The 26,531-nt window shown below is 49.7% G+C and overlaps 1 protein-coding gene across 3 annotated transcripts in view; it reads right to left on the bottom strand.

The window, feature by feature from the left end:
* The window catches only part of LOC146808895 (uncharacterized), a 403,463-nt gene that overhangs the window by 342,889 nt on the left and 34,043 nt on the right, over positions 1–26,531 (bottom strand). For all 3 annotated transcript variants that reach the window (XM_085614249.1, XM_085614250.1, XM_085614251.1), the window contains one exon: positions 12,768–12,926. In XM_085614249.1, the coding sequence (XP_085470375.1) occupies positions 12,768–12,926 (159 nt within the window). The remainder of the gene's footprint in view (positions 1–12,767; positions 12,927–26,531) is intronic.

The raw sequence follows: 26,531 nt of genomic DNA on the forward strand, positions 1-26,531 counted from the left end.
GTGAATACAAATATACCTCAAACATTCTTGGGGCAGTATAAGAGTGAATACAAATGTACCCAAATTTTGTGGGTCACACACCCTAATTCTTCTCATGTGGCTTCATGGTAACAATGTCTGTAGTCTTGAAACATCTCCTGCATACCTGTAAGCCAGAAGGCTTTCAAATCAGTGTCACATATGAAAGCATTCCTTCCAGCAACTGGTCTTTCTCTCTCTCTCCCCAATTGCAAGGGGTTTCTATACCTTTTCCCATTTACAACCATATGGAGTATAATGCTCTTAAATCAAGACAATGCTAAAACCAGTGCTTCTGTTAGCAATACTATGAAGTGCAGAGGCAGCGCCCTGGTCACTTTTGAAATCTGACAGAACAGAACTCTACAAGATCAAACTTTAGAAGCCTCTGCTAAAAACAAACATTCAGTAATGATTGTGGCCGATGCCCAACTAGTATAATAGAATATGTTTAACTGGCCTACATTTTCCACAATAGACTTGTAAAAAGTAATGCACTATCAACACATATAACACACCTCTCACAGTAAATATCAGATATCTGTATTTCAAATCCTTTTGCAACACATACAGGATCTTGATGCTTCACTTATCAGTTTGGAATATATTCTGTCACCTTTACTAGTATTGTAATTGGAATCTGTGAGGGCCTTCTTATCGGGATGGTGAGTTGGATCTAAGGACTAAACCATTTGAAATTACAGAGGGCTTACCATGGGTAGCTACATGGAATGAGTGGCCTTTATAGAAGTCGGCTTTGTAAATTCAACCATGGTCAACCTTTCATAGTTCACCCCCTCAAAGGGCATAAGTTACAATCAATCAATCAATCAATCAATCAATCAATCAATCAATCAATCAATCAATCAATCAATCAATCAATCAATCAATGTACTTATAAAGCGCACTACCTACCCGTGAGGGTCTCAAGGCGCTGAGGGAAAGGTGTGCCGCTACAGGTCGAAAAGCCAGGTCTTGAGGATTCTTCTGAAGGTGAGTAGGTCTTGGGTCTGCCGTAGGTCGGTAGGAAGGGTGTTCAAGGTCTTGGCCGTGAGGAAGGAGAAGGATCTGCCACCGGAGGTAGTTCGTTGGATGCGGGGGACCGCGGCGAGGGCGAGGCTGGTGGAGCGGAGCTGGCGGTTGGGGGTGTAGAGGCTGAGTCGGCCGTTGAGGTAGGCTGGTCCGGTGTTATGGAGGGCTTTGTGTGTGTGGGTGAGTAGCTTGAAGGTGATCCTCTTTTCGACGGGGAGCCAGTGTAGGTCTCTCAGGTGAGGGGTGATGTGGCTGTGGCGAGGGACATTGAGAATCAGTCGGGCGGAGGCATTTTGAATGTGTTGCAGTCGGCGTAGGTGCTTGGCCGGGATGCATGCGTAGAGTGCGTTGCCGTAGCCCAGTCTGCTGCTGACGAGGGCCTGGGTCACCGTTCTTTCGGTGGGGATCCTGCGAAGCATGCAGAGGGTGTTGTAGCAGGAGGAGGAGACACCGTTGACCTGCGTCGACATGGAGAGGGAGGAGTCGAGGATGAATCCCAGGCTGCGTGCGTGGTCGGTGGGTGTCAGTGCTGTTCCCAGCGTGGTCGGCCACCAGGAGTTGTCCCAGGCTGAGGGGGTGGTTCCGAGGATGAGGACCTCCGTCTTGTCCGAGTTCAGCTTCAGTCGGCTGTTCCTCATCCATTCGGTGACGGCCTTCATTCCCTTGTGGAGGTTGGTTTTGGCGGTGTGCGGGTCTTTGGTGAGGGAGATGATCAGCTGGGTGTCGTCAGCGTAGGAGATGATGTTGAGGTAATGCTGGCGGGCGACGTGTGCGAGGGGGGCCATGTAGACGTTGAACAGCATCTGGCTGAGGGATGATCCCTGGGGTACGCCGCAGATTATGTTGGTGGCTTCGGAGCAGAAGGGGGGAAGGCGGACGCTCTGTGTTCTGTCGGAGAGGAAGGATGTGGTCCAGTCCAGGGCCTTCTCTTGGATTCCGGCTTCTTGGAGGCGTGTCTTTAGTGTGCAGTGGCAGACCGTGTCGAAGGCGGCTGACAGGTCCAGGAGGATGAGGGCTGATGTTTCGCCATTGTCAAGTTGGATCCTGATGTCGTCTGTGGCAGCGATGAGGGCTGTCTCGGTGCTGTGGTTTCTTCGGAATCCGGACTGGGATGAGTCTAGGATGTTGTCCTCGAGGTAGTGGGTTAGTTGCGTGTTGACGGCTTTCTCGATGACCTTCGCTGGGATCGGGAGCAGGGAGATGGGCCGGAAGTTCTTGAGGTCCTTGGGGTCCGCCTTGGGTTTCTTGAGAAGGGCGTTGATCTCGGCGTGCTTCCAGCTTTCCGGGAATGTGGCTGTCATGAGGGAGATGTTGATTACTTTCCTTATTTGGGGTGCGATGGCTACGTCTGCTTTGTAGAATATGTGGTGTGGGCAGGGGTCTGACGGTGAACCTGAGTGGATGGAGTTCATGATCTTGCGTGTTTTGTCATTGTTGACGTTGGTCCAGGAGGTCAGGCGGTTAGTGCGGGTGGAGTTCGCAGGGGGGGTGGAGTCTGGCGTTGTTGGGGCGGTCGAGATGTTGAAGCTGTCGTGGATGTCAGCGATCTTGCGATGGAAGAAGGTGGCCAGCGAGTCGCACAGTTCTTGTGAGGGCGGGATGTCGTTGGTGTTGGCGCTGGGGTTGGAGAGTTCCTTCACGATGCTGAAGAGTTCTTTGCTGTCGTGAGCGTTGTTGTCCAGGCGGGTTTTGAAAGACGATCTCTTGGCTGATCTGATGAGGTGGTGATGTCTGCGGGTGGCGTCCTTGTGGGCTGCGTGGCTGTCCGGTGTTCGTTCGTGGAGCCATTTCTTCTCCAGTTTCCGGCATGTTCTTTTGGAGGTCTGGAGCTCTTCGGTGAACCAGGTGGCTTTCTTGCTGGTGCGGCTGTTGGAGGGTTTCTTGAGCAGGGCGAGGGTGTTGGCGCATTCATCTATCCATTGTCTGAAGTTCTGGGTGGTGGTGTTTGGGTCAGTGGGGTCTGTGGGTGGTTCCTGGGTGAGGGTAGTGGCTAGCTGGTCTTCGGTGACTTTGCTCCAGCAGCGGCGGGGCAGCTGTTGGGTGCAGTGGTGCGTGGTGGGCTTCTTGTAGGTGTAATGGACGCAGCGGTGGTTGGCCCAGTGGAGGCCGGTGATGTGGTCAAAGGAGACGTTGGTGCTTGTGGGGAAGATGGGATCAAGCGTGTGGCCGGCGGTGTGGGTGGGTCCGGTGATGAGTTGTTTGAGGCTGAGGTTGGCGAGGTTGTCGATCAGGGTGGTGTCATTGGCATCGCTGTTGTTCTCGAGGTGGAAGTTCAGGGCCCCGAGGAGGATGTAGTCCGTGGAAGCGAGTACGTGGGTGCTGGCGAGGTCGGCGATGGAGTCGCTGAACTGTGGGCGGGGTCCGGGGGTCTGTAGATGAGGGTTCCTCTGAGGGTGGTGTTGGGGTCGGTGTGGATACGGAAGTTCAGGTGTTTGGCGGTGCTGAGGGTGTCGTCTGAGTGTGTGGAGACTTTGAGGGAGAACTTGTGGACGATGGCTATTCCTCCTCCGATTCCGTTGGTGTGGTCTCTGCGGGAGATCTTGTAGCCGTCCGGGATGGCTATGGCGATGTCGGGTGCCGAGGAGTCGTTCCACCAGGTCTCGGTCAGGAAGGCGACGTCTAAGGCGGAAGTATCGAGCAGGTCCCAGAGCTCGACAGTGTGTTTGCGTGCGGAGCTCGTGTTCAGGAGTATGCAGCGGAGATAGTTGGGTTCGTTGTTTGGTGGATTGGCGGTTCTGTCGCAGGTGAAGCTGCAGTTGCGGCAGGTGAAAGGTCCATGGGTGCGTTTCGGGGCGGCCTGGAAGCAGGTGGGGTGTCGTCTGGCGTTGAGTGTGTGGAGAGTGCTGGCGTCGTATCGGAGTCTGGCGTCGTGGCGTACGCGGGGTCCAGGGGGTCTGGCACTGGGCGCGGTCCAGGCATGGACGTACGCAGACGGGCTTGCCTCTGGTGCGCCATCGGCGCGCCAGCGGCGCGGCTATTCAGCAGCCGCCTTTTAAGGCGGGGAGGGAGGAGCAGCTGGGAGGCGGGGTGGAGCGGGGCCACAGGGGAGCAGCAGCAGGACAATGGGCAGAGCGTACAGAATAGAAAGGGGGAGGGGGGAGAGGAGCAGGACGCGAGGGCAAAAGGCAAAAAACAGGTACAGACAAGTATAGAACTTACCAAAATGCACAGATAATCACAATAACAGTGGCAACAATGGGACCAAATACAGGGTCAAGCAGGCAGCCAACACAATCAGGGACACAGCAGGATCGAACTAGTGATCAGCAGCAGCGGGGGGTAGGCGCTGGCAGGCAGGAGGAGCAGTGCGGCAGTAGGGGAGCGACCTGGCCTGCAAGCAGGGTCAGGGGTCAGGGGTCTTACAGGTCTGTTAGGTCTTGGAATTACATTTTGAAATACATTTTGCTGGAATGGAAATGTCCCCTGCATGGTATTCTGGCATGCTTTTCTGCCCATAATGTCCAATCTTGTATCCTGACTTTATACTTTGGCCCTGGAGTCTCACTAATCTAAGCCGCTGTATAGAGATTTAGGCATATCCCACACTACATCAGGTCCTGGTCCTAATCTGTAACCTGAAGAGGTTTACCAAGTGTACCCTCATTGTGGGCAAATGGCTACAGTCTGGGTCCTTGGCATAGTGACAACAGCGATGACAAAATGTAAGGGGGCGTATTAACAAGAAACTGGCGGAACCGTGTGTTATGCCAAAATTGGTAACGCTGCGCTCCGAGTTTCAAAATTTAGGGATGCGCCGTAGGCACACCCCTGTGTTATCCCTAGCGCTGGTGGTAAAAAAGGTGCCTAATGCCAGTGCATGACACCTTCCTGCACATAAACAATCTTTACAAGCAATATGCTCTATGTGTGCTGCAGAATGCAATACACGTGGAAAGAGCAAAATACAAGGAGAAATAATAAATTTCTCCTCGTATTGCCTTCTTAAGACCAGGTGTTGCCTTGCAGTATTTTTGGCACTGCCCTTTACCTTGTAAATATGGGGCAGCATCAAATAGTAATGGGTGTTGCGGCGGAGCGCCCACGGCACCACCCATTGCATGCCCCTTCATGTTAAGTGTTGCATGAATAGGGGCCCTATTTACAAGGCGATGTTAAGCCACGTTATGTGGCTTAACGCTGCCTTGTAAATATGGCAAAGGAATTAACCCCACCATAACATCGGAAAAAGTGACGTTCTGGTGGCGTTAACTCCTTGTAAATATACCCCCATATTTTAGAAAAGATCAATAGCGTGACCAGACCTTTTTATTTGTGACACTTTGATTGAGTCCTACTGACCAACTTGCACAAAATCTCTCTATTATGTGTGTGTCTAGAACCCTGTACATATAGTGCATGTGCATCTATGATGTGTAACACAAGATGTGATTTTGCTGTGTGTGAGTGATCATCGGTAATAGAAAACAGTGGGATCAATTCTGGATGCCCCTGACCGGGCATGGAAAAAAAATGAAGGGTAAGAACTGGGCTCCTAGTCTTGTGCATGTATTGCTTGCACACAGGAGGGAGGGGAAACGAACACTTAAGTAAGGAGGATGTACACAGGGCTTACTTTAGAAATTCCAATGGTCTTTTGTTAGCAAGGAGCTGCTGATTAATCTCCCTATGTCTTGCTATCTAATGGATGCTTGGTATGAGTGGTTGGACTGCAGTTTCTATTGTGTGAGGTTAGCACGTTTTTAGGAGAGGCCTGTCTTGTTGTCAATCCCTGATAATTCACTTGTTTCAGATGATGACAGCAAGGTGTAGAAACCTCAATCCTCATTGTGGGTGTGTTGTGGGTGTTCTAGGTTGGAGACAGCCCAGTGCTGTAAGAAATAACATTCTACACAAAGGCTGTGTCAGTCGAGCAGTCTGAAGAGGAGACTTGAAAGAAGAACCACCCCAAACCCTTTCTATAGTATGAGACAGTGGATCCATATCCCCTGTTTAGAAGCAATGTATGAAGGTGGGGCCATGCCAGACCACTTTGTTCCATTTTCAACTGGGAAAGGAGTGTTCTGCAGACTAAAGGACTGCTGTGCAATCCAGGATGGTATCTGCCTGACAACCAGTCTGCCAGAGGTGAGAAGTAATCCAGCCAATCTGCTGGGAGGAGCTGTGGATCTGCCTGAAGCACCTAGGAGGCTGTCTCCTGGCTGGCTGAGAGAGGATTCTGTCTGGCTCTGCAAGAGGAAAGACTGTCCAGAGGGAGAGACACCCATTGTGTCCCCAGTGGCTGAGGGAAATTCAGCGAGGGATGAGTTCCGGACAGCGAGCTGGGAGGAACCCACATGACAACGGTCTCACAGGACTGTGACTGGAGGGAACTACAACTACTATGACCAATATAGGACTGGCGAGGCCTGCAACTGCTGTGATCATCGAAGGCCTATAAAGAGTGGTGCAAATACTTTGATTCACAGTAGCCAAAGTTGGGCCAACAGCTTTCTCCAGCCCTTTCAGGGCTGAACTGCTATGGACCCAACGCAGGGCAGCATCACCGTAATTACCAGAGCCTGCTGTGGATGGGTCTGCATCGAAGCTGGTACAAAAGGGGGTGGTGATGGACGGAGCATCAGAGCCAATCAAACACTCACACCCAGTCAACAGATCTGGGTTTGATCCATCACCGTTCTTTAGCCCACTCTGCCACCCCAGTTCAGACATGGCCATATGCAAGTCAGTATGACCCTGTGCCTCATGGGAACAGTCCAGCCCGAACTGCCAAGCCATGCCTTCCCTGGACCGGAAACAAGCTTCCTAGGACCGGTTCCTGGCATTTCAGCCGTCTTCAGCCAGGCTTGCTTGAATCCAGTGGCAAAGTGAGCAAGGGACTCACGTCAGAGCATACCCTGCCAACTTATGGCGAACAAAGCGGTACAAAAGGGGGTGGTGATGGACGGAGCATCAGAGCCAATCAAACACTCAGACCCAGTCAACAGATCTGGGTTTGATCCATCACCGTTCTTTAGCCCACTCTGCCACCCCAGTTCAGACATGGCCACATGCAAATCAGTTTGACCCTGTGCCTCATGGGAATAGTCCAGCCCGAACTGCCAAGCCATGCCTTCCCTGGACCGGAAACAAGCTTCCTAGGACCAGTTTCTGGCATTTCAGCCGTCTTCAGCCAGGCTTGCTTGAATCCAGTGGCAAAGTGAGCAAGGGACTCACGTCAGAGCATACCCTGCCAACTTATGGCGAACAAAGCGGTACAAAAGGGGGTGGTGATGGACGGAGCATCAGAGCCAATCAAACACTCACACCCAGTCAACAGATCTGGGTTTGATCCATCACCGTTCTTTAGCCCACTCTGCCACCCCAGTTCAGACATGGCCATATGCAAATCAGTCTGATCCTGTGCCTCATGGGAACAGTCCAGCCCGAACTGCCAAGCCATGCCTTCCCTGGACCGGAAACAAGCTTCCTGGGACCGGTTTCTGGCATTTCAGCTGTCTTCAGCCAGGCTTGCTTGAATCCAGTGGCAAAGTGAGCAAGGGACTCACGTCATCGAAGCTGGTGCCATAGGCTCAAAAAACTGAAGCCTGACGGTGTGTGTTGGATGCAGCCAACACCTGGCTTCATCAGCGGCCCTGTGAACTTTCAGCTCACAGAAGCCCTGCAGCAGACTTGCAGAGGAGCTACCCGGGCAGCCTGGAATGTATCAATACACAGGGGCAGATTTACGTTTCCTGGCGCATCCCTGCAAATCAGAAGGGATACGCCAAGAAATGTGCGACACGCAATGCCATTGTCGCGCCACCACAGATGTGCCGCATTTACAATGCGGCGCGCCATGGCGCAAGGATAGGCAGATGCATGACGCATCTGCCGGCGTAAGGTTGGCGCTGTGCTGGAGTGCGATGCAACTCCAGCACCGTGCCAACCCGGTCTATCTTCCACATGGTGCGTCACACCTTATGCCTGCTACAAACAGGCGCAAGGTTTTGACGCAGAAGGGTTGGAAAAGTGACTGAGTGAAATCTGGTAGATTTCACTCAGGCACTTTTCCAAGGCGTTCCTGCGCCGTAACGCCCACCCTGCGCCGGTACGCCCACATGAAACCTGATGCAGGTTTCATGTGGCGCAGGGCTTTACAATGTGACGCATCTCCCTAGATGCGTCACGTTGTAAATCCCCCGCAGCATGGCGCTAGCTTTACACCACCGCTGTGTCACAGAAGTGACGCAACGGCAGCGCAAAAGTGGCGCACAGGGCTTGTAAATCTGCCCCTCAGTCTTTACCACAGCAAAGGTGGTAAGACTTGGACTGAGTGTGAATTTGCCTCTGGGTTTACGAAAATGCTGCACTGGCACTTGATTCACATTTTATCTGATTTCCCAAAGGGGGAGACCCCTTAAGGAGGTTGCAGTCCCGACTGATGAACTGCATCCATGGACACTATATTGCATAACAAACTGGATTGTGTAGTATTTAGTACAGCAGCGAAATTAAAATTACTTTTTTTCTCAAAAGAATCTCATATCTCAGATCTCATTTGGTTAATGCAGATAGGTCAATAGAGCATCAAAGGTGTGTAAAGTATCCAGGCACACATTACTAGCTAATAAATTTCCTTAAACATGTTATAAAAAAGCTGGTCATAACTTATCTTCTAAACAACAAATGGCATAATTATCATAGGGTTGCGTCACTTTGTGGCCATGCAACAGGGTGCAAAGGTGATGCAACCTTAAGTGTGATTTTTCAAACCAAGCAAGGCCACTGTGCAAGGCACTGAATGGCTCAACACATCGCTGCATTGCGGAACTCTGCCCCAGGGAGGCGTTCCATGGGTGGTGCATGGATATTCACATGCAACACCCATGGAATTTGGCCCATTTCTAGAGTTACCATTACTGGTAGAGCTGGCAATGCGTCAAAATGCTACGCCTCCCATGGGGTTTTGGGGCATACTGAGGAGAAATATCTTTATTTCTCCTCGTTATTTCCTCTTTCTGTGTGTGCTGCCTTGTTCAGCACACAGAGAGAGAGGAAAATGCCTCATGGGATTGTCTTTGTGCAGGAAGGTGACTCTTACTGCCCAGAAACAATCCTGCGTACAACGCAGGCACCCTAGTAACCATGGTGCAAGAGTGCCTGCGCTGGCGCTAGGCAGCACTTTGAAAAGCGCTGGGAAAAGACAAGAATGTGCTGTATCACATTACATATGGGCCATTCCTGCCCTTTCCCTGTCACACAGCGCAGTGCAGCGCAGCACAACAAGGTGGCTTGCTGCGCTGCGCTGCGCTGCGTGACTTCATGATAAATATACCTCCAAGTGCTGTTCTCATCTGAACAATTTCTCCACAATTGAGGAATATTCCCGTTGTTGTGCACATACCCAAAAGGGGCAATGAGATAAATCCAGCTAAATATACATGGGGATTTCTTTCTTTGAAAACTCAGAAAATTCTTCTGGCTATATATTATGATTTCAGCTTCTTATTCTATGTTTGAAGAAGCTGGATTCAGACCTACCACTCCCACTGCAGGGCAAGAGATTAGATTAATTGCGGTTCTTTTAATTTCCTGTGTCTCTTAGAGTTGAAAGGTACTTTGGTGAGGTGGAGTTTGGCGAAACATTCAGATTGATTGCCTTGGCACTTCACATTGCTTTGAGCACAGTTTGATGCTCTGTTTTTGAGCACCACCAGCATCTGCTTAAATCCAGCCCTGGCTAGAGCCCTTCCTCGCTAATGGCATCTTTTTTCTTCCCTGTTCGACTTCAGGTGGTGTAATTCAGCAGGCAGCCAGATGTGGAACATCTGCAGCTCCGTGTCACTTTTTATGCTTTTTAATATATTTGGCCAGACAGCACAGCTGTCTCCGAGTACTTTCCGACACTGCTCTTCTTCACACAGCGTGCTCTCACTAAACGCTATAGGCTGCTTGGCGTGTCATTCCGCTTTTGATGGAGAGCTTCCGCTCCAATGCACAAGGGATTATTGTACATGCCAAACATACAAACACTCATCACACTTCGATCATTCATTTAATCTCATAAATTTCTTCTGCATAGTCCTTTATAATACCCTGACTCCACAATTGGTCCCCTAAAGTTTTAAGAGACCAACAACAGAAGTTGATATTTCACATTATTTCAGGCAGCCATCACTCATCACATCGTCACAATTTTGCAGAAGCTGCCCCCAAAGGTGGCCTCGCGGGCCGGCGACATAACCGATGCCGAGCCCCGGAAATAACCAGTTTTTGGCACGCTGAGGTGCCCGGAAGTGGGAGAAGCACCCGCGCCCCTTGCGGCAACTGCCAGAAAGGCGCCGCCCCCCCACAGCCAATGGGGGCCCGAGCAGGGTACGAACCCCCCAATAAGGGAAACCCGCCAGTTAGGTTGGAAAGACTCGGGGGATATAAGCGCTGCTCCCCCAAGTAAGCTCCTATCTTCGTGGAGCGGGGGAGCAGCAGCACCGCTACACAGAATTTGTACCTGCTTTGGAGGCGAAGCCCTGCCTGGGTGCGAAGCGAAGCCCTGTCTGTGTTCGATCCGGAGGCCACTGGTGCAGATGATCCCGCTCGATCGACCGCCGTTGCTGCATCAGAAGAGGAAGATGACTGGGTGACGACCCCAGTTCCCCCCTTGGGCCCCCTCGGTGAACGGAGGCCGCTGGAGCAGACAAAACGAGCAGCGGAATTCTGCATCAGATGAAGAGGATGACCGGGTGCCCACCCCAGTTCCCCGTGGTGAGCAGAGGACGCAAGAACCGGCGGGAGGAGCAGCAGACTTATTCCGGCTGTCCGTGTGCCGCTGCTGCACCGGAGGAAGAGGATGACTGGGTGCCCACCCCGGTTCCCTTGGGTGAGTTGGGGCCGATCGTGGCGAGGCCCTGGGAACTTTTTGAACCGCTGCCCTTGGGCGTTGCATGAGCAATCCCCGCTCCCATTCCAAGCGAGGTTCCTGTGAGATGACGGGCAGTTCCAGGAACTTGCATCCCCATCTGCCTGTGCTGAGACCAGGCTGTGTGCGGGACTGTGCGGCATTGAGCCAGTGCTGCCTAAGCGGGAACGGCCAAGGGGAAACCCCTTTCCCTGCCTACTTGCCCTTCCCGCCACCTCGCTGTTCTGGCGCCGGCGAGCGCAAACCCACAGGAAAAGGAACGAGCACAGATGCGGGAAGTTCCTTAGATTCATAAAGATACATGCACAAGAATCAGCGGGTGTTCTGCAAACCAGCTGATCAGTTCACCCGGCACAATAATCGGCAGTAGGACATTTTGATTATCCATTTGGGGGGGAACGATTTGGCCAGACAGGGGTGGAAGGCACTCCTCCACGGCACACAGAGAGACCTCACGGTAGCAGCCAGGTCTTTCAGGTGCACCGCCATCATCTGGTCGGAGCTGACCTGCAGAAGTGAGTGGCGCGGGCTGAATCACAAATAGCAGTTGAGAACTCGAGAAAAAAGCTGAACCTCGCTGTGAGCAAATTCTGCAGAACCAATGGATTTAAAAGTATCAGTCATGGTCTCATCCACACGGGCCGCCCTGAACTCTATTTGAAGGATGGCGTGCACCTGTCGGAAGAAGGCATGCAAGTATTCTGGGACAAACTAATGGATGCCATGGTTCTAGCAGGTTGCAGATAAAAAGGGACAAGAGGAGTGTGGGGGAGTCGCAGAAAGACGTAAGCCTCCCTGACGGCGTGGCAAAGAGCTACGGGGACAATGGTTGGTACGGAGGCACACCGAAGGGCGGTGTGCCGGAATAGGACCACTCACCTTGGGAAGCCTTACGGCTGGGTGAGTTGGCCTAAGGGTGGTGTGTAGGACCACTCACTTTAGGGTGCCTCACGGCTGGGTGAATCGGCCTACCAAAAGGGGGTAGCAAACGGAGATGGCGCTCGCAGCCCAGTCCCCACCAGATGGCAGGCCACAAAAGAGTATAACAAGGTAGCGAGTTGTGGCCTAACTCCGGGACAGAAGCTACCACCCACGCAAAGAGAGCGCAAATCCAACCGGACAAAGAGACAACCCAGAAGGGACAAGAAACAATACAAGCCTGCAAATGAGCTACCCAATGAACTGTCAGTCCAATTTGCTAATTGGTGATGTACATATGATTTATGGCAGATATGATGTATGACACAAATACTTATGATTTATGACGCAAATATGACAGTTCACCAATGATGATTTATGACCAGGGCAAATTATGCTAAAGTATATACATGTATTCCTAATAAAACTGTGGCCAACAAATGACCACTACAGACACAACTGCATGTTGGCTTATTCATTCTAAGGAACACAGAGGGGGAATGTTGCATGTACTCTGGAGTGGGCACAGTGCAGGAGTTAATGGACTGATGCACTCTCAGAAGTCTCCAAATGCAAGGCAAATGCTTTCGAGCACCCTCCCACCCAGCACCCCTCGTCCCAGCGCTGCCAGCTTTAGCAATGTTTCTCAGCTACCCTCTTCTTCCATCACTATCCCTTAGTGCTTGTCACCACTAGCACTGTCTTCCTTGATTGGTGTCTTGGTGACTTTCTCAAGGTAAGAAATGTTTGTTGCTCGACCAGGTGTAGCTCATCTTCTGAGCTTCCACTCACCAGGCTGTGCATCTGTATGTAAATACACGTTTATTTACAGAACACTGACTTTTGAAATGAGCACTGACTGGAAGTCTAGCAGCTCCTCTACACTTTCTGTTGCAATTGTCCGAGCCTCTGGTATTGCTTGTCTCTTCGACGAATTACCTACATTGGTAGGGAGCCTTGTTGCAGTTGTCTGTGTTGTTGCAGCAGTTGAAGGTTACTCTGAGTTTCATGTACTTCGCCACAGTCAGACGCATGTAGGTGCTGCAGGCAGCAGCAGGGAGGTTCAGGCAGGACTGGTAATAGGTGGGGAAATCTTGATCCGCTGTTAAGAGAAGCAAACAGGAAAACAGGAGTTAATGTCAGGACTAGAGTGTGTGACTGCGCCATGACATTGAATTGTGAAGAGGATACCCAATTAAACAGTTGTTACTTCCTGTGATATGTGAGTGAGCATTGACATGCAGGGGCTATTGACTCAGGTTTTGAGTGGGTGCTAGCATGATTCTAAGTGACGTCAAGCATTGCATTGGCCTACTTACATTATAAGAGCCTGTGGACGCAGTGCAAGCCTTAGCGCCACACATGTGCCCACGCAACGCCCAGTGAACAACTTCCCCAAAGTGACACTAGTTTTTGGAGTCAAATAAAGGACAGTTTGCTAAGGGTCAGATGTAGGTAAAGTCAGTTTTGCGAGTTCTTAATAGCGATTTTTAGCGAATTGCTATTAAGGACTCGCAAAATAGACTGTATGTAGGAATCGCAAAAATAATTGTGATTCTTAATATTCCTTAATTGTGAATCGCAAATTGAGATTCGCAATCAAGGAATACCTTCCCATTCATACCTATGGGCCAAGCGGCCCATAGGAATGAATGGGATTTGCGCACGCAATTTGCGAGTAACCAAGAGGTACTCGCAAATTGTGTGCGCAATTTCAAGGGTGCAAGGGTTCCAAAAGGACACCCTGTTGCACCCCTGAAATGTGCATGCCCTAAGGGCTTGTATGTGTGTCACATGGCACTATGAAAAAAGCAAAAAAGTGCTTTTTTAAAGGAAATCGCAAAATATCACCAACTTGAAGTTGGTGATAATTTGCGATTCCTTAAGGAAAATCGTAATTTGCGATGCCTACTAGCATAGCATTTATGGAATCGCAAATTGTGACTCTCTAAATGCTTGCGCACAATTTTGCGATTCCTTATTTTGCAAGAGGGTATTTGCCTACCTACATTGCTCACAGCCAAATTGCGATCGCAAACGCTGAAATTCTGCGAATTTCATTGTTTGCGATCGCTATTTGGCTTCCTACATCTGGCCCTTAACGCTTTACCTTATAGAACAGTGGTTCTTAATTTTTGATTCCATTAACACCTAATGAATCAGCACAGGAAGCTGTGGACACCGAACTACAAAAATGATACTGTTTAAACTTCAAAACAATACAAAAATACAGAAACAACTGCACATCAAACAATCCACAAATTCTGACATTTTTCGAATCATAAACGAAAATAAATGATGAAATTTTAATTTCTATTTTAATGACAAGTTTTGAGCTTTCAAAATGTTATCTTATTTCTGAAAGATGAAGCAATATGCTCAGGTGCGGACTGGGACAAAAAAAAAGCCCGGGCACCAAAATAAAAGGGGCCTCTTTGGCAAACCTGGGGCCATAATATGGAAAGTGCCCCGGGGGTGCAACAGGCATTGGAATTAGAAAAGGGCCGCAGACGCTTGTGCACCCCTTTCTGTAATACAGATAGCGTTGGCACACATATAGCACCAGCGCTATCTCCAGAGGGTGTACGCTCATTTTCCATGGGGGATGGCCCCATGCAAATTAGGGAATCCCTTTGCCTTTGCCTCTGCGTCTGTGCCAAATTATAGACACGGGCGCAGAGGCAAAGAAGTGGTCAAAGGCCCACTGAGGTGGTGCACTGTGAGTGCAACCCCTAGTGTCAGCCCTTTGGAGGGTGGAAGGAATCCAAATGACCCTCCAGGCATTCCCCTGCAGGCAGGTGCAGTCATCCACTGGATCAGAGGGGTGGGGCCGGTTTTGTGGTCGTGGGGGCATTTTTGTCACCAGGGGCTGGTTTTGCAGTAATGTTGCAAAATCAGCTCCCTGAGAGGTGCTTCTTACTAGCACACCCCCTGCCAGGGTTGGTCGAGCAGCAATCCGCCAGGGCTGGTTGCTGATCCCAGTGTGGCTCTGAGGGTATCAACTCTGCCCTGTGGCAAAAATCCTGAATTTAGGACAAGGCCTTCCAGGTGAAAGCTGTGGCTTTGCCCAGCTCTCACTGTTGATTACTGGAACTAGTTAGCTCAAAATAGCCCAAGACCCCTTTCCAGTCCGATGCCACTTTGCCCTAGGCAGGCTAGGCATCTCTGGCAGGTGGCTGAAGCCCTGGCCGGGAGTACTGGCCCTCCCAGGTGAAAGCCATAGCCTTACCCAACTCTTACATGGGTGTTCGTGGAGCTGTTCAACCCTGAGGAGCCTCAGAGTTCCTCAGAGTTCCTCCCAGTCTGACATCACCTTGCTCCGACCAGACTAGGGGCTGGGACTCTCAGGCGTACGCCTCTCATTGGGCATTTCTAGAACTGTTTAGCTCAGTGGTGCCCCAGAATACTCTCAGGTTCAATTAACTCTGCCCTGAGCAGTCTAGGTGGCTCTGCCTGGTGGCTGGAGCCCTGGTTAGCATGGACCATGCCTCCCAGGCAAAAGATATGAGTTTCTCCCACCTCTCACTGTTTGATTCTTGGAGCTAGTCAGTCCAGAAAAGCTCCAGTCTCCTCCCTGGTCTGATGCCACCTTGCCCTAGGGCCTGTGCATGGGAGAACTGCTCCGTTTAGGTGTGAGCTCTGGTTTCATCCAACCACTCGTTGATGATTCACTGGTGATTCTTGGAGTGGCCCTGAAGAGCCCCAGATACCTCCACCCAGCCCTGGTAATGGATACTCTCCCTGGCTGACTGCTGGCAACCCAGCAATTTGGAGCTGGATGCCCAGGTGTGAAACCTGCCTTTCTGGAACTTTGGCCTGATTAGCCGTGGTGCCTTTAGCCACTCTGTCTTAAATCCTCTGAGACTAGCAACAAAGCCATTTCAATTAAGTATTAAGCCACCAATAAGTGGGGGCTTATTGAGCCCAGCGGACAGAACACGCTGCAGATAACTTGTGGGCAGGCTCACTGGTCATCTGGCCAACATGCCATCTACGAGATGGCCCAGGCCAGGCAGTGACTAGATAGCTTAGGCCCAGCATTGACCAGAGTTCCAGGACCATGCCAGCTGATGACCAGACCTGCTGAGCACTCTGAGACCAGAGTTCTGGAGGCCATTCCTAGAGCCACCCAGCACTGGCATGCCATCTATCAGCATTTGATCTGAGTGCATTCCTGGGTAGATAATTTCCAAGAAGGCTGCCCTGTTCGGGTATGTCCAGCGGCAGCTCCTAGCAGAAGGCTTCGGGGCTCCGCCTGCCCATATTTCTAAGTTATGTGGATGGTAATTGATAGGAGCAAATACCATCCACATAACATTTCTTATTACAATGATGGCTTAAAAGCCTGGATGCCTCTCATCCTGACCTCCTCTCTCACTCAAGAGTCAGGCAGCCAGACACCATTCAGAGAGACACGTGCTTGAGCTTATCGGTCAAATTCCATTAAACTTTTTTTTAAAACCTACCCAGCTGACCTAGCACCAGCCCTGGCCTGCAGTTCTCAGGAGTCTCAAGAGACCACCCACTTAGGATGCGCAGGAGCTTCACATTTTGAAGCAAGTCTCACTGACCCCACCTCACCCTCTGATGAGTTGGGAAAGGGTGGAGTTACTGCTTGCTGCCTGTGAAGGATTGAGGGCATGCGACCTGTGACGTCGGACACATGCATGCTGTTAACAGACACACTGTGCATGCTTTCGCACACGCAGAGTATCTATTTACAGCATAGCTCCTCATCATTTGGATCAGGGGTGAGAGGTCAGCAGTGCTTGGCACTGTCATCTCATCCTGACTGGCAGACTTAGCCCACACTGTGATGGGCCGCCGTTCTTGCTGCCCTGCAGACAGGGCCGGACTGGGAACTGAAACTTGCCCTGGCAAACTGCTTGGCCGGCCCACCTGGAGGGAGGGGGGGGTGCAGCCGAGCTGTTTGCGAGGACCGGTTTCAGCCAATTTTGTTATAGAGGGCCGATATTGCTGACCCCCGTAACAAAAACGGCCCCCTGGGGCCCAAAACCGGCCCTTATCCTGGCAGGCCACCGTGGAAATGCCCGGTGCCCGTAACGGCCAGTCTGGCCTGCCTGCGGATAATCCGGACCATCTCAGGATCTGCCGCTGGCAGGAAAGCCGGGACAGAGTAGTCGCTTCTGCCTGCCAGCCTGTGGGTTTTGTTTTTATTACTGTTTACTCTCAGCCTCAAGCCTGGATTCCGACATCGTTTGATCCAGCCTTGTAGCCGAAAACAAACACAGGGGAGCTGGAAGCTTGCTGGCTTTCAGCACGCACATCCTCCCCTCCCAAATGGGCTAGGGAAGTCCCTCCCAAATGGGCTAGGGAAGTCATTGACACATATGACGGAGTCTTGAAAGATGTTAGCTCAGGACAGTCATTATATACCTATTGTAAACTGTATTGCATGTGTTCTGTTTCACAAAGGAACAGCCACTGATAAAATACCAATGATAATCTGTGTATTTTTAACATATTTTGCTTTTGAAACAAAATGTGTGAAAAATGTACAGTGGAGAATTTCTCACGTTGTGCATGCCATTCACTTATCAAGGACACAGAACTCCAGTCTTCCTGTTTACTTATGTACTACCAATATCAGCAGCATTATTGCATTCCTTAAATGGCATAGGCACACCTAGTTTGGGCTTTAATTGGCATAAGGAAAAGTGTGGGACTCTAAATGGGCGTGGACTTTGCAATTAAAGGTGTGGCCTGAATATGTAAAGGTCATGTCTGTGATTTCCATAGTGTCCCAACCAACCGGCATTTAGGTGCCTCTCTACGCTCTGTGTTCATGCATCCAGATATGTAACACAACCGAGATACACATGAATCCCACTGGGGCTATTGACTTTGTCAGTGGTAGTTAACTGTTAAATAACAATGATTTGATTGTACTTAATTGATATTGAAAATATTTTATGAAATTATGAAGTTGTGAATTAAAAATTACTGAGGCTTGTGTGGCAGCTAGTGGTCATCAGAGAGCCTCAAGCACTCCTGTTATGTTTATTCTGTATGGCACCCTTTTTAGGTTTCGCCTGCACATCGCTTGCGCTGTGCTTGTGAAATCTAGGGGCAGATTTATAATAACTGACGCATCCCTGCATATCAGCAGGGATGCGCCAGTTATTTTGCGCCCCAGCTCCGCCATCATGGATGCGCCGCATTTATAATGCGGCGCACCATGGGGCAAAAACGGCACAGATGCGTCACGCATCTGTGCCGTAAAAGTGGCGCATTGCTGGAGTTGCGTCGCAAGCGCGACGCAGCTCCAGCAAGGCTCTGGGGTGCCCTATCTGCACAATGCTGCGTCAATCCTTACGCCTGCTTCAAGCAGGCGCAGGGTTTTGACGCAGCATGGGCTCAACAGTGACTGAGTGAAATCTTGTAGATTTCACTCAGCCACTTTTGGGAGGCGTTCCTGCGCCGGAACGCCCCCCCCGCGCCTGATGCTCCCAGATGCGCCACGTTATGAATACCCCGCACCATGGCGCAGGATTTGCGCCACCGCTGCGTCACAAAAGTGACGCAACGGCGGCGTAAATGAGGCGCAAGGGCCTCATAAATCTGCCCCCTAGAGTATTTAGTATATTTATAAAGGGGCTTACATTCCGTCCTTAAATTTCCTTGTACTTGCCAATCTACTTCTCCTCCATTTCCATTGGTTGTTGAATACTATTTCCTGTTCTTTCCTTATGTGTTTCTCTTATCAGTTTTTCATGGCCCAAGTACCCCTTCTCATCTGCAGGAACTTCCTTTATTTGGATTGTCTGCACAGCGTTTTCTTTTTATCTTTTTCTATTTTTTTGTTTGTTTCTCCAATGCTGTTTAAGCAGCGGGGAGAGGCCAGGGCTCCCAGAGTGAAGCTGTCTTTTCTCCTCCCCTGCTCTCAAAGAGTCCGGAAGTGCATGGCTGCTTAGTTTTACATTCCTCATCCAGCTGCCTACTCTGAGGCATATTTACAAGCAGGCGATAAAAAATTATCGCCGCTTTTGCGGCCGTTTTCGGCCGAAAAGCAGGGATAATTTTATCGCCTAATTAGCAAGGCCACGCTAACGTGTGAAACCTTGTTTTAGCGTGGGGATTCTTTACGCCCAGCTTTGCATCTCTAATGAGATGCAAAGTGGGCGTTCCTGACCTAACATGACAGGAGAAATGTCGGTAAGCGACATTTCTCCTATCATCAAGCCCCACGCTATGAAGCATAGCATCAGGAAAAGTAACGATAACCCCTGTTATCGCTACTTTCCTTACACCTGCTTCAGGACTGACATAGCCATGATATCCTATGGAGGGTGGATATCATGGCTAAGTTTGTGAGTCTCTATCAGCAAGCTAACGCCACATTGCGTGAGATTATCGCTGGGTTTCCAGCGATAATCTCACGTTAGGCAGTTAGCGTGAGGATTTTTATCGCTGAAGAGATAAGCGTTGCTAATAGCACGCTATCTCAGCGATAAAAATCCTCGTTACCCGGCGATAATTATCCTCACGCTAAGAGCGCTGAGCGATAATTATCGCCAGGTGTTGCTGATATGCCACTGAGTTTGTTAAAAGTTGCTCTTGCTGTGATTCGCCTCTCTCCCATTTGTCTCAGTGGAGGTTGAAGTATCCCCCCTCCCGTTGCCTCTATTGTTTACACACAGAAATTGCCATCTTCCCTCCATCACTGACAGAACTGGTTTTTAGGTCTCGCTGAGACAGCGAAAGCTGTCTCTTTGAGACATTTTGTAAGTGGGCTTTCAAAAGTGCTACCCACATGGTTTTGCTGGCCTAGGGCTTGAGTGCACGATGGCGTGCATGTGCACAGCTGCTCCTCTGCTCCTTGCATTCCCCCCTCCCTTCTCACCCAGCCCTTTGATGCTCTGCTCGATTACTTTCACTTTAGCCGCTTTGACCCTTGCATTCCCCCCTCCCTTCTCACCCAGCCCTTTGATGCTCTGCTCGATTACTTTCACTTTCGCCGCTTTGATGTTTGATCACAAACGCGATCACTTCCGCAAGCATAGTCTGTACTTGTTCTCTTTGTCCTCACATATGCTCTTCCCTCTATGTTTTTCTCTCTGGTCTCACATGTGCTATTCCCTCTGTATTTTCACTCTGCCCTCACATGTGCTTTTCCCTCTCCATTTTTCTCTCTTTCCTCACACATGCTATTCCCTCTGTATTTGTCTCTCTTCCCTCACATGTACTCTTACCTCTGCATTTTTTCTCTATGATCTCACATGTGCTCTTCGCTCTGTATTTTTTTCTCTGCCCTCGCATGTGTTCTTCTCTCTATATTTTTCTCTCTGCTCTCACATGCTCTCTTCCCTCTATGTTTTTATCTCCGGTCTAACATGCGCCCTACCCTCTGTATTTTTCGCTTTGCTCTCACATGAGCTCTTCCCTCTGTATTTTTCTCTCTGCCCTCACATACTCTTCCCTGTATGTTTTCCTCTTTGCCCTCAAGTGCACTCTTTCCTCTGATCACATGCATACACAACTATGCACACATACAAACACACACATGCATTTACACACACATATGAACATATACAAACACACACAGACATGCATAAACATATGCATATACATGCACACCATCACACCAACCCCACATACACATATAAACAAGCACGCACACCAACATACTCAAACACATATACATACACACAAACATGCATACACAGACATAGGTATACACAAAAACATATGTGTACACATCCATGAAGACAAATGAACACAATGACACACCCATACTTGCACACCAACACACACATGCATACACAAACATATACACATACAAACACACACACATGCATACACACACAGATATATACATATAGACACACACACTATGCACACACACGCATCTCCCGTACTGTCTCAGGGGAAGAGTCGGTGTCAGCTGTCTCCTAGAGGGAGATCTCGCATGAGACAGTAAGACTCAGAGACATGTGGCGGTGGGGAGAGACAGACATGCCTCCCTTTAATTGTGTTGTTGCAAGATGGTGACTATCTTCTGCCACTGGTGCATTCAGATAAGCGGCAGGAAGTTCGTCGGACATATGCACTGGTTTCAATTTCTAGAAAGTGGGGTGAACGTTTCACAGATCGGGAGTGTGTGTCAACACGTGTTTCTCCTTCACGGCAAGGCCAATCAGTACGTTTTGTTTAACCGTGTGGTCATGAATCCTTTAATTGCATAAGTGAGCGGGTATGGATGTAAACAAAAATGTAACACTAATAGCACATTTTCTGTCACTCTTGTGAACAGGTTTGCTGTGAATGTATGAATGAGAATGGCGTTTTAGAATACGTTGCATGGAAAAGGGTCAACATGGTGTATATGTGCATTTTGGTGTTTTTTTATTTTAATTTAATTTATTTTTTATTGCATGGTTAACTTCATGATATACCGGATTCGGATGCTTCATTGCAGATCAGTTGTTTGGCCCGTGGTTATTTACGAGTTTGGAAAATACTTTTGTATTGTTTCGATTCTTTTTGTCTCTGCCCTATCTCTTGGCTGCGTCCTTACTCTCTCCCATCTTCTCTCTCCACCTCTTTGCTACATGTTCTCTCGTAATGTTTTCATTTTCCCCAAATCTCCTCTTTACTCTCTCTAATTCTTTTTTTGCTCCTTTTCTGTCTCTGTCCCTTCTCTCCTCTTTCTCTCCCCACCTGTCCCTTCTCTAACCCCACTCCTCTTCCTCTGCCCGCCCCCCCATCCCTCTCTCTCGCAGTACTGCAGCAGAGGCAGCACCAGGTCTCTGATGCCTTCTCAGTGTTGGCCCTGGGGATGGAGGAGGTAAGTCAGCCCCCCAAGTGAATCCCATTATCAACAGATAGTGAACCTCTATTTACCAACAAGTACGGAGCGGTCTCGGGTGATGGCTGATGCGAACAGTGATCTGCTCTTGGCCCCGGCAGGGACTTTGGGGTGGGGGCGTTAACTTACACTAGGAGAGGAAGTAAAAGTGATATCCTCCCCTCCCCCCCACTCCACCACTGTCTCTCTTCACCCTCCACCTCTCTCTCTCCTCCACTTCTGATTCCCTTCCAACTCGGCCTCTCCTTACCCTCCACCTCGGTCTCTCCTTACCCTCCACCTCGGTCTCTCCTTACCCTTCACCTCTGTCTCTCCTCACCCTCCACCTCTGTCTCTCCTCACCCTCCAACTCTGTTTCTCCTCACCCTCCACCTCACCCTCCACGTGTCTCTCCTCACCCTCCACCTCACCCTCCTCACCCTCCATGTGTCTCTCCTCACCCTCCACGTCTCTCCTCACCCTCCACGTGTCTCTCCTCACCCTCCACACGTGTCTCTCCTCACCCTCCACGTGTCTCTCCTCACCCTCCACACGTCTCTCCTCCCCCTCCACACGTCTCTCCTCACCCTCCACACGTGTCTCTCCTCACCCTCCACACGTGTCTCTCCTCACCCTCCACACGTGTCTCTCCTCACCCTCAACAAGTGTCTCTCCTCACCCTCCACACATGTCTCTCCTCACCCTCCACACGTGTATCTGCTCACCCTCAACAAGTGTCTCTCCTCACCCTCCACACGTGTCTCTGCTCACCCTCCACACGTGTCTCTGCTCACCCTCCACATGTGTCTGTGCTCACCCTCCACATGTCTCTCCTCACCCTCCACACATCTCTCCTCACCGTCCACACGTCTCTCCTCACCCTCCACATGTCTCTCCTCACCCTCCACACGTCTCTCTCCTCACCCTCCACCTCACCCTCCACACGTGACTCTCCTCACCCTCTGTGTCTCTCCTCACCCTCCACGTGTCTCTCCTCACCCTCCACGTGTCTCTCCTCACCCTCCATGTGTCTCTCCTCACCCTCCATGTCTCTCCTCACCCTCCACGTGTCTCTCCTCACCCTCCACACGTATCTCCTCACCCTCCGCCTCACCCTCCACATGTGTCTCCTCCTCACCCTCCACATGTGTCTCCTCCTCACCCTCCACAGGTGTCTCCTCCTCACGCTCCACATGTGTCTCTCCTCACCCTCCACACGTGTCTCTCCTCACCCTCCACACGTGTCTCTCCTCACCCTACACATGTCTCTCCTCACCCTCCACGTGTCTCTCCTCACCCTCCACGTTTCTCTCCTCATCCTCCACTTGTCTCTGCTGCACGCCACACACTGCTGCACGCCTCACACTGCTGCACGCCTCACACTGCTGCACGCCTCACACTGCTGCACGCCTCACACTGCTGCACACCACACATTGCTGCATGCCGCTGCACACCACACACTGCTGCACGCCTCACACTGCTGCACGCCACACACTGCTGCACGCCGCACACTGCTGCACGCCGCACACTGCGGCATGCTGCACACTGCTGCATGCCGCACACTGCTGCACGCCTCACACTGCTGCACGCCGCACACTGCTGCACTCCACACACTGCTTTTATGCGAGTTTATGCTACTGACATTGTAAATGACAATGCCTTTTATTTGTTTTAAAACCAAAACATAAATAAAAGGCATTGTAATTTTACAATGCCAATAGCTCAAACTCTTATAAATGCGAGACCTATTGCATTGCAAATGCTTGTTTTCATTCCTGCCGCATGTTTATTCAGTGCGAGCCGCTGATGTGTCATTACCTTTCACCAAGAGGTTTTTAGAACGTCTACCACACGCAGTTTTAGCAGGCAACAGACACAGTGAATGGTTGGTGGACATATGAAATGGCAAAGGTTGTTTTTTTCATTTGTGCATGATGGGTTCTTTCTAGTAAGCGCGGTATGGCTCTTGATTAAATCTAGTTTTCTTCCCCTGTAGTGGGTGTCCTTGATGCTTCCCTTGCGTCCCATGTCCTGTTTTATTTCCGGTAGTGGACTATCTGCTCCTTGTGATATTATTCAAGTCGTGTACAACAGAAAATCATATTCCTCGATAAGAGCAAATGCTTGCGCACACACCACATGAGCCTAAAGCATCGCAGAGCATATTTCCACCAAAAGGGGCATATTATCAAACGCGTTTTTTTAATCGTGCTATTATTATCAAGCTCGCGCAAACCGATGCTAGCGCTAGTTTTCGTGCGATAGCAACAGGTTTTTCTATCGCCTTGCATGCCAGCGATATTTAATGACATGCAAGGTAGGCGTTCCTTACAAATATTACACGGAAAAAGTCGCTAACCCCACTTCGAACTATTACCAAAGATGTCCCGAGATAAAAAAACTTGCGCTTAGCCCCAACAACATAGGAATTTAACACCTGAAAAAACATGACCTACATGGTGGAAGATAAGGGAGAAAAGCCCTGATCTCGTTCTGAAGAGCCACAGACACCAAATAATTAATCCTCATGCTGCATTATTAGCCCCTTAGCCCCTTAGCATTAGCCCCTTAGCCTCTTAGGATGTGGAAAGTGCAATTATTTCTGTTCATGTCCCAGAAGGTGCCGGTGTCCAACATTCACTGGACTGTAATCTGTACTTCGTACATTGCACTGTATACTGTACTGTATTCACTGGTGTGTGCCGTTTGCAGAGGGCGAGGCGGATATCGCTCAATGGGCCAGGAAAAGGGAGTTTGTAGGCACTCCCTGGGGCATATCAGCAACAACCGGCGATAATTATCGCTAAGTACACTTAGCGCTAGGATAATTATCGCCGGCTAGCGTGGATTTTTATTGCTGAGACAGCATGCTATTAGCAACGCTTATCTCAAAAGCGATAAAAATCCTCACACTAACTGCCTAACGTGAGATTATCGCTGGAAACCCAGCGATAATCTAACAAAGTGTGGCGTTAGCTTGATGATAGGGACTCACAAGCTTAGCCATGATATCCACCTTCCATAGGATATCATGGCTAAGTCAGTCCTGAAGCAGGCGTAAGGAAAGTAGCGATAACAGGGGTTATCGCTACTTTTTCTGCCGCTATGCTTCATAGCGTGGGGCTTGATAATAGGAGAAATGTCGCTTAGCGACATTTCTCCTGTCATGTGAGGTCAGGAACGCCCACTTTGCATCTCATTAGAGATGCAAAGCTGGGCGTTAGGAATTCCTACGCTAACGCAAGGTTTCACGCGTTAGCGTGAGCTTGCTAATTAGGCGATAATTCCATCGCCGAGCCTTGCTGATATGCCCCCATGTGCGCTAGCTGCAATATAAATGCCGCTAACGCATCCATTTCCGCCGAAGACAAGGCATCGCATTAATACTTAATGCCTCTTAGCAGGAGTTTCCGTGTCCTTTCCCGGACACTATCGCATGTTACCAACGTGTTGATAATACATTGATAACAATGCAAAAAGTATCCGGTAAAGAATGCGATATGGAAAATGGCGATACTTGGGGTTGGCGATCATTGTCACCATTATTAGATAATATGCCCCAAAATCTTTCCTTTTAGCCTGCTGTGAGATTTCTAAAATGTGAAATTGTGTCAGTTAAGAGAAACAAAATTGGAATTCAGTCTCAAGAATGCAATGCACCAGAATTCAAAAATTGACTATGACTGACATTGGAACTTTTTAGGTACTTTCACTGGCAAAGACATTGAAAGATTCTTACGGTAAAAAAATCATTTAACACAACAGATTTAACAAATACTTTGTTTCTGGGAAGAGAAACACAGCAAAGGAACTCTTCCTAATCTATGCGGAAACCCATCTTTTGCAGTTCTTCTGCAGCACACTAATGAAGCATTGGTTCATCTTTAATCTGCGGCGTCGCTATCTGTTCCACCGCGGCCTGCCGTTTGAAGTGGAGAGAGTGTCTCTGCTATTCGCACTTTCTGATTTGCTTACTTCCGGTTAGGATGGGGGTTGGCAGGCTTGTGGCACGTTGCCACTACATAAGCCGATGCTTTCACGGACGTGCTCAGCGGACGCGCCAAAGGTGCAACGAAGACAAGCCCAACTGCGCCCGTCCACGCCTAGATCAGGCCCAGGGCCAGTTCCCCTGGTTGGCAAAACAACGAGTTGGGGGTTCGAAAGACCTACTCCAGAGGGGAGCTGTTGATGCTAAACACTCCAGGTAATGGGATGTTTTTCCTTAATTGCGCTCCACTACTGACGGACCTTTTAGTGGTTAAATGTTGCATGTACGAGTCTCATTCTATACCTGGGGACGGCAGGAGGGAGCACTGGTGTCACCCTGTTACTGAACGTGATGTCCTTAACATCATTAATAGACTCAGACCTTCCTCCCACACCAAAGACCCGCTCCCTGCTAACCTTGTTCAAGATTTAAAACACATCATTGCTCCCTATTGGACCAACATCATTAATTCTTCATTAGCCAAAGGGTTGTGTCCTGATCTCCCTCCAACTTGGACAAATCACCCCCATCCTCAAAAATCCTCGAGCAGATCCTAACGATATCACAATCTCCGTCCGATCTCTAACCTCCCACTGCTCTCTAAAGCCCTCTAAAAATGTGTTCTGCTTCAGTTGGACAAACATATCTCCTCTTTTAATCTGTTGGACCCACTTCAATCAGACTTTAGAAGGGGCTGCAGTACTAAAACAGACATGATTAACACAATTGATGACATTCACCAATCCCTTGACAAGGTGCGAGTCCTCCCTTCTCATCCTCCTTGACCTCCCTGCTGCGTTCGATACTGTCAATCACTCTGCCCTTCTTAGCACTCTCAAAGACCGTTTTGGCCTTAATGGTTCAGTCCTAAAGAGGTTTTCTTCCTTTTTCCAACACAGATCCCAACAAAT

Source organism: Triturus cristatus, chromosome 7, assembly GCF_964204655.1.
Source record: "Triturus cristatus chromosome 7, aTriCri1.1, whole genome shotgun sequence".
Classification (NCBI taxonomy): domain Eukaryota; kingdom Metazoa; phylum Chordata; class Amphibia; order Caudata; family Salamandridae; genus Triturus; species Triturus cristatus.